Source organism: Macaca nemestrina, chromosome 9 (assembly GCF_043159975.1).
Source record: "Macaca nemestrina isolate mMacNem1 chromosome 9, mMacNem.hap1, whole genome shotgun sequence".
In the NCBI taxonomy this organism is placed as follows: Eukaryota; Metazoa; Chordata; class Mammalia; order Primates; family Cercopithecidae; genus Macaca; species Macaca nemestrina.
Genome location: NC_092133.1, coordinates 67,104,914 through 67,119,955, shown reverse-complemented (window position 1 = coordinate 67,119,955; position 15,042 = coordinate 67,104,914). Strand labels below are relative to the sequence as shown.

At 51.3% G+C, this 15,042-nt stretch overlaps 1 protein-coding gene across 2 annotated transcripts in view; it reads right to left on the bottom strand.

Moving 5' to 3' along the window:
- LOC105466067 (ADAM metallopeptidase with thrombospondin type 1 motif 14) overlaps positions 1-15,042 on the bottom strand; it is an 87,814-nt gene that overhangs the window by 2,445 nt on the left and 70,327 nt on the right. For both annotated transcript variants that reach the window (XM_011714945.3, XM_011714946.3), the window contains exons 16-21: positions 9,966-10,129; positions 8,329-8,497; positions 7,750-7,882; positions 5,981-6,188; positions 1,921-2,050; positions 1,726-1,836 (exon numbers count right to left, since the gene is read on the bottom strand). In XM_011714945.3, coding sequence (XP_011713247.2) covers positions 1,726-1,836; positions 1,921-2,050; positions 5,981-6,188; positions 7,750-7,882; positions 8,329-8,497; positions 9,966-10,129 — 915 coding nt within the window. The remainder of the gene's footprint in view (positions 1-1,725; positions 1,837-1,920; positions 2,051-5,980; positions 6,189-7,749; positions 7,883-8,328; positions 8,498-9,965; positions 10,130-15,042) is intronic.

Sequence of the window (15,042 nt, the reverse complement as noted above, 5' to 3'; positions counted from 1 at the left end):
GACTCCACGTGTGGGCGCATCTGAGAACCCTGGCCCTTCACCATTCGCCCTCAGCCTTGCTGCACACTGGAATGCTTGGGGATGCCGTCTCCTTCACCCACACACTGGACAATCTAGGGTGTGGCCTACCACCAGGTGGTTCTAACTTGCAGCTGCTCTGGATAGAAGTGGGAACCCTAGCCCCTCCCAAACAACCCAAGATGCCTGACCCACTCCAGCCAGGGTCAGGCTAGAGCCCAGGCAACTCATGCTTGGGACAGGCAGACTGACCATCCTGCCACAGTCAGCACACATCCGGACATTAAGACTGCTACTGCTTAATTTGGAATCAAGCAGATTTCAGTTCAAATCCAGGCTCTACCACTTAAAAGTGTGGGGCCTTTGGCAAGTCACTTAAACCCTCCAAGCCTCAGTTTCTTCACCTATAAAATGGGGCTGATGCTGACCCTTACCAATGAATAATCACATTGCAGATAACATCTTTAAAGTACCTGGCAAAGGTAAGTGCTCACTACACTAGTTGGCTTTGCCCAAAATATCACACCTTTCTGTGATAACTCCATGTAGGTTTCTCCAGACAGAATGTGAAGGCAGGAGCTTTTTTTTCTACTACTTTTTGCCAGAGAGAGAGAGAGAGAGAGAGAGAGAAAGAGGGAGGTGGGAAGAGTGGGAGGAACAGAGGGAAAGAGAGAGACACAGGTGGAGGGGCAGGCTTAGGGGAACAAGAGAAAGAGCAGAGAAAAATGGAAAGCCAGTGGCCTCTAGATGGCACCAGATCTCCGGCACCAGAATCAGGGCCTCGTCCTTTAACTTTGGGAAGGAAAAGGGCAGGAAACCCAGGGACTCCCCCATTGGGAACCTCAGCCTAGGAGCAGAGAAGTAGAAGACGGGAGGTAGAAGGTCCTTTGAGGACATCTAGTCAGAACCTTATTTTACAGATGAGGTCACTAAGCTCAGAGAGGTTAAGAAATTTGCAGCCAACTGGTCCTCTAACTGGGAGTTAGGGTCTTTGATCTTTCTGCTACTCATCTTGCCAGACCCTGGTCCTGAGGAGGGTGAGGAAAGAAAAGAGAGATGGAACCTAGGAAAGGGGTGAAGAATCTACAGGCTGGCACGTAGCAGATGCTCAGTAAATATTTATCCGTGGGTGGATGAATGGAAAGATGGGAGGATGAACTGAATCATGGGGCTGAGAGAAATTGCTAGGCCTATTGTTACTGGAAGCTGATAGCCAGACAGGAGTGCATGCGTTCTCTCATCCAATTCTCTCACCAATCCTATAAAGGCAGCTCAGATCTATAATTGCTTGTTTGAAAATCTTGAAACCAGATATAGTTCAGAATTCAGAACTTTGGGGATCAGAAAATTAATATTCTGTGTTTATATTATAGAACATCCTCAGTGGAGCCTGAGATATCACCTTGTAACTAAATATGGTGACATTTCTATAGCAAAAGAATAAATGATCTCATCAGTTCAGGTCAGATTTTGCTGCCAGGTAGGTTTGCACCAAACTTAGAAATAAACATTTTGGAATTGCAGGTAAGGGGTCATGGACCAGCAGAGCCTCCTCCCCACTTCACAGCTGAGGAATCTGAGGCCCAGGGAGGTGAAGGTCACACACACAGTTACAAGCTGGGTTTGTTCCACTGCGTGGCCCATGCTGCAACACGAGGGCCACTGAAAGGTCTGGGGAGCCGGGTAGGGTCCACAGGCTGTACTTACTTGATGATATCTTGTTAATGGGATGTAGGGGTCCAGATTGTGGCACCCACTGCCCCTCTGGCGTCCCACGTTCCCAGACATCAGCCCTCACCGTGGAGTTCTGGCGATTTCCTATGAGCAGGGAGAAGCAATTCTAGTATTTGGGACTTTGGTCCCAAGGGACTGGACCTGGCCTCCCCATCCCCTCTGGCTCACCTCCACAGGCGGGCAGGCTGCAGACCTGGACGGTGTCTGGCCTATCCCCCTCACACTGCCCGAGGCTGTTGGCATTGGTCCTGCACACCACCTGTCGCTGCTGGATGCCCTCTCCGCAGGTGGCAGAGCACTGCCATGGGTGGGTCAGTGCCAGGCACAGCGGCCGGGGTCAGGGCAGGTGGAGAGAAGAAAGACGAGCCAGTGAGCTCAGAGCCCAGCCAATGCCCGGGGACAGAAAGGGTATGAAACAGAGCATCGAGTCTTCACTTGACCAGAGGGACATGCAAGGACTGCTTCTAAGTAACCTCGTTGGGACATCACACCCATTGTCAAATATTCCTGATACCAATGGTGAAGAGCCATTGCCCTGAGCCTATAACCCCATGGGCCTTTCCACAATCTAAATGGTTAACCTCTGGCTCAGGAGGGAACCTCTGGGACCCCATTCCCTACTACCACCTGCATGCACTGTGTCTGGTCTGTGCCTGGGTTCTTAAATATTTTGTGTATCACTTTAGCAAACTCCCCTGTTGCAGTCCACTACATGGTGTGACCTGGGGCAGGTGGATTGACGTGATGATATCCTATTAACAGGATGTAGGGGCCTGGGTTGTGGCATCTGCTACCCCCTCGCCTAGCTCAGTGTCTAACTCTGTAAACTGAGAGAGCTGGGCGACAGGGTCTCCATGGACCCTTCTCTGACTAGCTCTGATAGTCAATAATCTTGTGACTTGATTTACCAAACATGGGCCTGCAGAAGTATGTTCAAAAGTGTCTTCTTCCCTGAGGGGGAAGGGTGCATGCAGGTACAAGGAGCAGGAGGCAGCAGAGGACCACCGTTTGCAGGGGGTGGCCACACACATCGTCCGCTGGACCTGACCCACTCTTACTCTGACAAACAGGGCCTGTGGAGGTCCTCAGTGGAGGGGCAGGGACTCCAGGAAAGCAGCGCTGCCCATTGTGACTGGGTTACTCTTTAGGTGCTGACCATAGCCTTACCTAGCTGGAAGGAGAGGAACTTGCAGGACCCCACTTCCCACACTGGAGCATGTGACCACTGAGACACAAGGGTCATGGGGCCACACAAACACGGCTCATCCTCCCAGGATGAATCATTACAAACAGCAGTTAACAGCTCCTGACTGCTCAGTCAGTCTCATAAGGGGCTGTGAAAGTTGATTACATGAATAGGGTCATACTTGTCACGCCCAACTAAATCAGAGTTGAAGGGCCAGGGGAAAAAGCACTCAGGGCACCTAGCACCTGCTCCAAGAATTAAATTTTCCACAAGGCCAGCTGCTGAAACAGGCTGATGTAATTCCAAGACCAGTTTTACCTAGCAACTGCCGAAACAACCTACTGTGACTCCAAGGCTGGTTTTACATAGCACCATCACTCACCAGCCAGAGTTTGCCAGCTCCCAAAAGCTTGTCTAGTGCCAAGGAGTTTGTGTTCAACACAATACATATTATGTCTCCTTCTAATAAAACCCCCAACCTTTCCTCTGTTCTTTGGACATACTGAAGACCATCCAGTGTCTGTGTGTGCTTTGAATTGCAATTCTTACTTAATCAGAGTTACATTTAGAGATTCATCTCTATATTTTGCTTATTGCAACAGGGCCAGTATCTTCCACTATCTGCCATCTCTCTGTTACTTTTATCTGTGGAGTCCTTTGAAGACCAGCAATCTTTCTATTTGATATCAAAACAAATGAAGCTATATATGATGGAGATGGATATAAAATGCATGCGTTGTGTGCGGATTTTTGGTTCTTTACAAATACTCAAAATGCAATATTTCAAGCATACAGAAAAGTATGGAGTTATTCACAAAACCCTATCCAGATGCCACTACCAGCTTTAATAAATGAGCATCCCGGAATTTTTACAAATTGCGTTGTGCCCCTCTAAACATTAAGGAAATGACATCCATTGGAAGTGCTTTTTTATTTCATACTGAAGTGCTTTTTCTCACCTAAATATATCCTCTATTAATAGAAGTTTATCTATTTTGGTAAGTACAGTTCAGGCCTGTTCATTTTTCTTGTTGTATAGTACTGTATTGTATGAACAGACCATGATTTTGGTCTAATCTTCTATAGATAAACATTTGGGATATGTCCTAATGTTTTGCTATTACAATAAACATCATTGTGATCAAATGAGGATTTTAAATTGGGGTAATATCTATATAACAAAAAGTTTGCCATCTTAACTAATTTTTTCTTTTTTTGAGATGAAGTTTTGCTGGAGTGCAATGGAGTGATCTTGGCTCACTGCAACCTCTGTCTCCCTGCCTCAGTCTCCTGAGTAGCTGAGATTACAGGCATACGCCATCATGCCCGGCTAATTTTTGCATTTTTAGTAGAGATGGGGTTTTACTATGTTGGCCAGGCTGGTCTTGAACTCCTGACCCCAGGCAATCTGCCCGCCTTGGCCTCCCACAGTGGTGGGATTACAGGGTGAGCCACCACGCCCAGCCCATCTTAACTATTTTTAAGTGTACGGTTCAGTGGCATTAAGCACATTCACATTGTTGTACAATCATTACCACCATCTGTTTCCAGAACATTTTCTTCTTTCCCAACTGAAACTCCATGCCTATTAAACACTAACTCCTCATTCTCCCTCCCCCAGCCCCTGGAAATCACCAGCAAAGTGCCCTCATATAGTGTTTGTCCTTACATATCTGGATGTCTGGCTTATTTCTTTACTTCTCTTTTCTTTCTTTCTTTCTTTCTTTCTTTTTTGAGACAAGGTCTTGCTCTGTCACTCAGGCTGGAGTGCAGTGGCATGGTCATAGCTCGCTGGAGCCTTGACCTCCTGGGCTCCAGCAATCCTCCTACCTTACCCTCCAGAGCAGCTGAGGTTACAGCACACACCACCATGCCCAGCTAACTTTTTACATTTTTTGTAGAGGCGAGGTTTTGCTATGTTACCCAGGCTGGTCTCGAATTCCTGGGCTCAAGCGATCCACCCACATCAACCTCCCAAAGATCTGCCCACCTCAGCCTCCCAAAGTGTTGGGATTCCAGGCACGAGCCACTGCATCCAGCTTGGCTTGTTTTACTTGGCATGATGTTCTCAATGTTCACATCAAATGAGTATTTAAAAGAAAACCCAAGACAATTTCCTCGAGGCAACTTCTCCTAGGTAACGTCCAAGGTCTAAGCCACAGAGCACTCAGATAACTAAGCAGGCTTACTGCTGTCTCCCTTTTGCTACCCTGACCTCCTGACAACCTTCTACAGCACTGCCAGAGTGGTCTTTACAACCTGAAATCAGAGCTTGTAATGCCTGCGTTAAAAGGCTTCCCTGGTTTCCCATTGCTCTTAGAAAAAATGCAAAGTCCTTGCAAAGCCTGTAGCCACGGACCCCCACCTGCCTCCACCTGCCTCCCCAGCATTATCTTGCAGCCCCTATCCCTCCCAGTCAGCTCCAGCCCCACTGTCCTGTCGGTTTCTGGAACACTGTAAGATGGTTCCTGCCTTGGTCTCTTCCTGTGGCTTGTCCCTCTGGTCTCAGCTTGAGCAACACCTCCTCAGAGAAGCCCTCTGACCACCGTTCATCCTCCACCACATTGCCCCGCTACTCCCCACCCAGCTCCGACTGCAGTCTGTCAGTGCTTGGCTGTGGGTTGACTGATGGTCTAATACGTTTCCCTCACAGGACTGTGGGCTGCACGAGGGCAAGAATCAGCTCTGTCTGGTTGATGCTGGGTTCCCACATTCTTAGTACAAGGTCTGGCACCTTGTGCTAGTGCTCAGCAAATATTTCTGGAATGCAAGAGTGTATTTCGATCTGCTCATCTGGAACACAGGGACATGAACCCATGCCTCCCGGCACTGTGTGAAGCTTACTGGCGATAACGAATGAACAGAAAGGCCTAGCACAGAGCCATGGCCTGGGGTCTATGGGAGCTATTCTACTTTAAGAAAAACAAGATTTGATGTAGGGGGAGCAATTCAGGCAGAAACTCTCTTGCCTGCAGGGAGCACCAAAAAATCCCTCAGACCCACCTCCTCCTCAAGCCCCTCCCACCTCCTGAGGACAATCACCTGGGACCAGGCTCCCAGCCGCCACTGGGCTGGGCAGGGCACTCGGAGACAGGGCCGTCGGGCCTCAGGCCGGTCCCCGGCGCAGGCTTTGGCTGGCATGACCTTGTGGGTTCCATTGGAGAGGGGCAGCAGGCACTGTATCCCCCTTGTCTGCACCCCCAGCTTCCCACAGCTCCGGCTGCAGGCACCCCACTCCTCCATCACCCACCTGGAAACAGGGTGAAAGGAGAGGAGGTGAGACCACGGGGACACTTCATCCCAGAGGACACTTCCCATCCCCAGACAGCTGCAGGCAGGAGCCAGAGAGTGGGTTTGGGTTTCAGAATGTTTGAGGCTTAGGACAACTGTCCACCTGGCTCTGCAGCTACCTGGGTATGTGACCTCAGGGAGGGCACTCTTCTCTCCTGCTGTGTCTCGTCTGAAAAACAGGCATGATGCGTATTTAAATCCTAGCACCCTTCGTGTCCTTGGGCAAGCTCTTAGCCCTCTAAGCCTCAGTTATCCCATTTTCACATCATGATTACTTCAAAGCCGCATACATATTTGAGTACCTACTGGTGCAGGCACTGTCCTGGGTGCTGAGAAGCATCAGAGCACAAAACAGATCAAAGCCACACTTTCAAGGTAGATCCCCCAATCTCCATGGGGCTCCTGGGACAAGAACACTGTTACTGTCACCGTCATCACCCACAGCTTCCGCACAGAGTAGCTATGCTGGTGGCCTGCAAGTGTCTTTTAGCCACTGAGCAACTTCCAACAGCATCTTAAGCACATACCCACTGGGTGCATTAGAGGAAACAAAACTGCTCTAGTGGGGATGGAAGGAGGGAGAGCCTCAACTCCTACTCCTCCTTGGGTTCCCAAGGCATCTTTTAGTCGCTTGCAGGCAGGTTTGCTAAGTCATGCTCTTCCTTAAAAGCCCAAAGGGGTAGGGGTTGGGGGACACCAGCCAGGAGCTCAGGCAGAGCTAACCCTGCATGCTCTGTGATTACAGGCATTAGTGGGAAAATCAGTCTGAATAACAATACAAAGGAATGAGTGAAAGAGAAGCACAGGGGGCTGGTTATGAAGCTGTCGGGCAGAGGAGGGGCTGGGTATCATGGTCTGGCCTGGGCACAGACAAGGAGGCCACAGCAACCTCTAGCTAGTTCCCACCCTTGCCCCGATCACATGCCTGGCCTTGGGATTCCCCCAGCCCAGGGGAGCAGAAGCTGACGAGACCCAGGCAGCACCCTACCCCTGCCAGGGAGGACTCCTGGGGAAGCAGGAGGATGGGCAAGGCCCTCTGCAGTTGCTACCCGCCAGCCACCCTCGGCCTCAGTCTGCCTGGGATGTACTAGGAGAGCCCAGTGGAGGCTGAGGAGGTCTTGAGGCTGGCTCTGCAACAGGTTCAGAGGCCTGGCCATGAGCCCTCCACCAGGCACAGCTCTCTCCTCTCCCCAAAGGCTCTCCCCCAAATAATCCCAAGGTCATCCTTGTGCTCAGAAGAGCATGTAGCCTCAAGCCAGGGAATCCCAATTAGGGGCTGGACCATGGCTGAGGGCTGGTGGGCTGAGCCGTGTCCCTAGACACCTGATAATCGGGCAGAGAAGAGGTAGAGATCAGCATCCTGGCCTGGGCGTGGAGCCCAGAAGCACTGAAACCCGTGTTGCCTGTATGGTCGTGTCTCCATAACCCAGTGCTGAGGGGAGCAGGCTCAGCAGCCCCACTGCCTGGGGCCCGGGCTAGGCATAGAACCAGACTTCTTGTCCCTCCCCGGGAGCACTCACGCAGGCTGGGAGCACAGGTGCTGATTGCAGCGCCGGCGGATGGGCTTGGGCCTCTTCTTGTGGTCACATAGGTGCCGCTGCACCATGTGGTGGTCTCGTCTGCGCCGGCAGCCATATTTGGTGAACTGGATCCCTATGGGGTGGGCAGGCTGCCGTGGGCCTAGTCTGGCCAGGCCCCCCATTGCCCTGCTGGGGCCTCAGGGGCAGTACCCATGGAGAGCCTTGTGGGCCAATCCCACCTCCCTCTGCCTATGCCCCGCCTGCCCATGTCACTTTCTGAGGGACACCTTCCTGATCAGCTCCATCTCGCTGGTGAAAAGATGGCTTTAGACAGCTGTCTGTCCTCACAGTGGGTGAGCTCTTTCAGGGCAGAGGCTCTGCCTGGATATGGCTCTAGCACCCCCAGCCTCATCCCAAAGGCCCTGCCCAAAACGGGGTCCCACACACTGGAGATCTTCAAGGAGAAACTGAGTCATAGGCAAGGACACATCAAATAGAGACAACATTAGCCCCCACCCCTGCCTCTCAAGGGATCCTGGGCTGCCCCAACAATGCACTGGTGGGTCAGGGAATCGGTACCTCCTCCACAGGCCTTGCTGCAGGGGGCCCAGCTCTTGAGCGCCCACTCATAGGTATCCGTCTCCTCCAGGAGCACATTGTTGCTCCCAATGAGGGGCAGCAGGTCCTCGTGGATGATGTACTTGTAGGCCAAGCTGCTGCGGGGGCCACCCTCAGTTGGGGGGAGCACCTGAGGAGAGATGGGGAGCTGGCACAGGACCAGAGAAGGAAGCAAGGGTGGCATGCACTGGGAGGGGAGGGGCCAAAGAGAAGGCCTTAGGGTCGGAGAACCTGTGAAAGCTGGAATGAGGTAGTGCCCAGCATGGCTGGGGTGCGGTAGGAGGTTGGACTCAGATCAGCTGCCATGGGACAAACTCAGGCTGGACACTTGCCGTGTGCCAGGCCCAAGGGCAGCTGGTGCACCTAGGAATGCTCTTCTTTTCATAGACCTAAGTTCGGACGGGAGGGCAGGGCTGTCTGTCTGTCTGTTCTGCTCACTGCAGCCACACTGCCTGGCTCTAGAAGGCAGTTAATAAGAATGGTCTGGATACTGACCCTCATCAAATATATGACTTGCAAGTATTTTCCCCCATTCTGAAGGTGGTCTTTTCCTTTCCTTGATAATGTCTTTTGATGCACTAAAGTTTTCAATCTTGATGAAGTCCAATTTATCTATTTTTTCTTTTGCTGTATATGCTTTTAGTGCCTGTCATATCTAAGAATCCAGAGTCATAAAGATTTGCCCCTCTGTTCTTTTCTAAGAGTTGTATGGTTTAAGCTCTTATATCTATTTTGAGTTAATATTTGTATATGGTGTGAGGAAGGGGTCGAACTTCATTCTTTTGCATGTAGATATCCAGGTGTCCTGGCACCATATTTTGAAGACCCTATTCGTTCCCCATCGAATGGCCTTGGTACACTTGTTGAAAATCACCTGGCCATAAGTGTATGAGTGGTCAACAAATATAAGGTGAGTCAAAAATATGTGCTGGATTGAACTGATAATACTGACACCAATAGGCCACAGAGCCTGTCCTCCAGGAGCCCCCTAGCTGGTGAGGGTGACACCAGGAACAAAATCCATCCAAGGTATCCCTGCCACCAGCCAGTGCTGAGGGCACCATGGACAGAGCTCCTCCTGGTCTCATCTGCTGGGTTAATCCCTGCTCCACAAGCCCTGGCCCATGCTCTAGGAAGGGGGTTATGGGCAGCAATGGGCCCCAGTCAGCTCCTTGTTCCCTTTTTAGGAGGCTGGAGCCCCTGGATCAGCTGCCTTAAAGCCCAAGGAAGCTGCTCCTGGACTCCCTTGCCAGCCATGCTATGATGCACACAGATGTGGGATTATGCCAGGATGACCCAGCCCTGCCCAGCCTCCCTCCAGGCTCCATGTCCAAGACTGCCTTAAAGAGGACAGGCTCCCTGCATGTAGCATCTGGGGTCTGACAGTGAGAAGATAACTCTCTTTATCTCTCCTCACTTGCCATCCTGCAGCCTTTTAAGTACAAATGAGGAGCTGACCCCAGGATGGAAGGTGCCTTGCCCTCACCCAGGCTCCTAAAGACACCAAAATGGTGCCACGCTGGCTTGGCAGCAGATGTAGTGATCTAAGGGGACAAGGGGGTTGGGCAGGGGCTGCCACCACACAGAGTGGGACTCACCAGGATGGCAATGGCTTCAGGCAGGGGCCCACTGGTCTTGAGGCTTTCCTTGGCATCCTCCACTGCAGCCTCCCACTCCAGGCCCATGGCGGTGAAGGTCCGGCTTGTGGCTTCCTTGCTTTTGGGGTTGAGGATGAAGCTGCCGGTGACCTGGTTCTTCACCACTGGCCGGTGAGGAGAGAGAGTCACACAGATTTCTGTCCCTCTCCACAGGGGGCGGGCCCCAAATATGATATTCAAGGCCTTCCCAGTGAGCCGTCTGGGCTCCTGTCCACCTGCCTTTCCTCCCCACCCAAGCCCTCCTGAGTCAGACAGGTCAACACACTCCCCGTCACACATACACACACACACACCTGCCACCATCTCTGGGTGCGTGCGCACGCGCGCGCACACACACACACACACATACACACTCTCGTTGCTGCCTCTGGATCCTAGTGCACACCATTCCTCCCACTCTTACTGCCTTCCTTTCTTCCTGCCTAACTAATCTCTACCCATAGTTGAGGCTCAGCATAATCCCCTCTCCTCCAGGGAGTCTTCTTTGGTTTCCCAATCCTCAGGGATTCTGCCCTCCCTAGAATTTCTATAGCAGAGCATAGAGGTTGAGAGTACAGATTCTGGAGTCAGATTGATGGTGAGGAAACTACTCAGCCCCACTGTGTTGCCTCAGTTTCACCATCTGGAGAATGGGAATGATAACTGTACCCAGTTCACAGGGCTGCTGCTGCCCCAGGAGGATAATAGAAATCCCCGCCCCCCACTACTGAGGCTCTCAGGACAATGAGAAGAGTTCAGAAACATAGCCAGCTTGGCAAGTAGTGACGTACAGTGGGCACTATCGCTAGACCACCAGAAAAGTGCTGGCCTTTGGCACTGCTGTGATTGCAGATGCCATGCCTCTTCCAGCAGCCTGTTGGCTCATCTCCATCTTGGTGTCCTCGGCCCAGCACGGGCCCTAGCACGGGCCCTAGCACAGAGGCAGAGATTTTAAAAATCCATAAATTTCTACCCCTTAAATGTCCCAGTCAGTGAGTAACTCACAACTTACTACCAAAAGACCCCAGGAGGCAGGTGGGTGGGAGACATGTAGATGCCGACAACTGGCCAAGGTCCCTGAGTGGTACCTTTGGTCACCCTGAACTTCCTAGGGCCCAGCAGCCTGAAACCCAAGCCCCCTAGCCAAGTAGGGAGGGCAAAGTCTCCAGAGCCCTGGGGTGTCCAGGAGGAAGGGCCCACAGAGCTCCTACCTGGGACAGATGTAAATGGTCGTAACTGTCATATAAGAGCTAAGGATCCGAGAACACTAACCATGTGTCAGTCACTCTGCCAACTGCTTCAGTTCAATCCTTAAATACATCCTAAGGGCTGGGCTATTGTTAATACAGATGGGGAATTGGAGGCTCCTAGACACACAGTGTCCTGGACACACAGTGGGCTACAGTTGGAGCTGGGCCAGAACCCAGGTGCCCAGAGACACAGCAGCAATGTGGGGGTGGGAGGGGTTGGGGAAGAGGGGTAGAAAAAGAAGAGCCTTGCTCCTTCCTGGGAGGCTGCTGGAGAGATGCCCCTCGCCTCCTGCCCACCCCAGGCCTCTCCCTCAGGCTCCCTGACCGCTCTCGGCCCCCAGCAGCTTCAGACTGTCTAGGCTAAGGCTGGGCAGCTCCTCAGGCCAGGTGCAGACTCCAGTCCTCCTATTGCCCTTGACTACTCCTGCACCTCACTGTAGCAGAGCCCCGACTATGCACCCCTCATTCCAGACAGTGGGGGGTGGACCACCATAAACTCTCCACTGTCCAGACCCAGTCCTGAATCCAGGCTCCACCACTGACCTGCTCTGTATCTAACCTCTGTCAGAGCCTCGGTTTCCTTTAACTGCAAAACGGGATAACAATATTCATAGATGGCCATGAGGCTTACTAAACATAATGCATGAAAAGTGGCAACTCATGGCCCAGCGCATGGGAGACACAAACAGCATGAGTTCTCCTTCTCTTCTCTACCCTTCCTTTCAGAGAGTCCATGTCCCCAATTCCAGGAGAGTCTAATGACAATGGACAGAGCCTCTCCCTTCATTGCCAGAGCTGCCACCTGTCCTGGGCCTCTACATATCCTGTTGGGTACACGCACCCCTACACAGGCATGCACACACATGCACACACTCACACTCACATACACATATTCACACGTTTTCACTGAAGGCCACTGTGTGCCTCACACCTGTATAACACACAACCTGTGCCAACTTCAGAGTTCAGCTCCTGGGTTGCCCCTGCTTCGCTCTCCCCACCAGGCTCCCCGGAAAACTCTAACCCTTCAGGGAACTCACCCAACAAACAGGCAAGCAAGCCTGCACTCGGCCTGCCCCCGATGCTAGCAGCCTGTGCCATGACCTCCACAGAAGACTAGTTCTTCGAGGGGATCGAAGAACTAGGTTTCTGGAGACAGCAGAAGGTGGAAGGGGCTGCTAATGTTCTGCAATCATCCCCAGGCGATGCAGTGTCAGTGAGCTTCACCTCTTTTTGGAATAGATGTCCCTTCTCTCCTTGCCCCTTCCCTCCCCCGGCCCCTAACTCCAGCACATTCCCCACAGCCAGGCAGGCATAGCAGGCAGGACTTGTCTGAACCAATGTCCTCTTACCTGGGCTCGCTGTGGTAGAGTGGCATGGCTGGCAAGGGAACAGGGCTGGGAGGCAGGAGACCTGGGCCCAGACTGGCTCTGCCCACATCCCTCAAGGATGAATCAGGGCATACAGAGGCCCCCAATCCACTTTGGTTCTCAGTTTCCCCTTGTGCCTATGGTCTGTTGGGACGATGCCTTTCAGGTGCCTTCAAGAATGTAAGTTTAGGAACCCGCTGCAGCTGTATTAAGGGGAGGTGCCAATGCAGATGCATTCTCCAGGAAATGCAAGTTATCTAGGAAACTTTGAAGATATTTACAAATTGCTGTTTTGACGATAACCTAAAAATATGAATGGCAGCATTCGTGTGTGATGTGAGCCTGCCAAGAGATATGTGTTTTGTTTTTCCATTTATGATGAAATTGGTGCCAAGCAGTGTGACTTGGCAGACGTAATAGGTAAGAGGGGCCTCTGTGACATTTCAAGGGGACATTGTGGCCTGTATGTCCTCTGCAAAGGGGTCTGAACACAGACGCCACTGCCCAGTGTGGGAGAAGCAGCCTGCTGCCCACTTGCCACTGGGACCCTGCTCTGAACCAGGCTCACGGGATTTGAACCGAAATATAATTCACATGCCATACAACTCACTCGAATAAGGTGTGCAATTCAGTGAAATTTTTTTTTGAGACGCTCCAGCCCCCCAAGTAGCTTAGGACTACAGGCATGCACCACTATGTCTAGCTGATTTTTGTATTTTTTTGTAGAGACTGGATTTTGCCATGTTCCCCAGACTGATCTCAAACTTCTGAGCTCAAGCGATCCGCCCACCTTGGCCTCCCAAAGTTGTTGGGATTACAGGCGTGAGCAACTGCACCCGACGTGATTTTTAAGTAGATTCAGCCATCGTCACTGTCTAATTCCAGAACATTTTCATCACCCCAAAAAGAAACCTGATACCCATTAGCCATCATGCCTCTTTCCTTCCCCAGCCCCTGGCCGCCACTAATCTATTCTCTCTCTCTCTCTCTATGGATTTACCTTTCTGGACATGTCTATTTTTTGACAGCCAATTTAGTTTCAGCAAAAAATGAAACCAAACATCTATCACATTATATTAATGGCCTTAATTTAAATTTATTAATTTATTGCGGGGTTCTCATTTTTAATCCAGCCTGGCTTCATAGTTGGATAACTGTTACAAGCATAAGGATGTCACCTCATTTAGTGGCTTGGTGTTTGAGTGTTATTATAATGAGAATAATGTAATAATTATAATGAGAATAATGGGTGGTAGACTGCAGAATGCCTCTATATTCCTCCTCTTCCTCTATGCATGCTCCTTTGCACTGTAATTTCACCACTTCTACCATCAAGAGCTAGTCTATTTTTCTACCCCTTAAATCTGGGATTGGCCATGTGGCACACTAGAAAACATGACACAAGCCGTTCCTGAGGACTATGTGACAGACATAATGTGAATAATACTGGGTTAGCCTGGTGGCCCTGCCACCTCCATGACCCCAGCTGACAGCCAGTACCAACCACCAGACATGTGAGTGAGGCCATCCTAGACCAACCAGCTCCCAGAGAACTACCAGCTGAGGGTATCTGCATGAGTCGGTCCAGGCAGACAGGTAGAAGAACCACCTCACAGAGCCCAGCCCAGACTGATGCCTCACAGGACTGCAAGCTAAGAAGCAATTCTTGTTTGAAGTCACTAAGTTTTGGAGTGGAGTGTTAGGCAGCAAAAGTTGACTGATGTACTCTGTGAAAATAGTTTTCCTTGAGCCAGGTGCAGTGGCTCATGCCTGTAATCCCAGCACTTTGGGAGGCCAAGGTGGGCGGACCATGAGGTCAGGAGTTCGAGACCAGGCTGGCCAAGATGGTGAAACCCCGTCTCTACTAAAAAATACAAAAATTAGGCCGGGCGCGGTGGCTCAAGCCTGTAATCCCAGCACTTTGGGAGGCCGAGACGGGCGGATCACGAGGTCAGGAGTTCGAGACCATCCTGGCTAACACGGTGAAACCCCGTCTCTACTAAAAAATACAAAAAACTAGCCGGGCGAGGTGGCGGGCGCCTGTAGTCCCGGCTACTCGGGAGGCTGAGACAGGAGAATGGCGTAAAAACCCAGGAGGCAGAGCTTGCAGTGAGCTGAGATCCGGCCACTGCACTCCAGCCTGGGCGACACAGCGAGACCCCGTCTCAAAAAAAAAAAAAAAAAAAAATACAAAAATTAGCCAGGCATGGTGGTGGGCACCAGTAATTCCAGCTACTTGGGAGGCTGAGGCAGGAGAATCACTTGAACCCGGGAGGCAGAGTTTGCAGTGAGCCGAGATTGCGCCACTGCACTCCAGCCTAGACGACAGAGCAAGACTCCATCTCAAAAAAAAAAAAAAAGAAAATGGTTTTCCTTTAACAGCCATCTATATGCGCAAGAAATTATTAACAGTAGTTG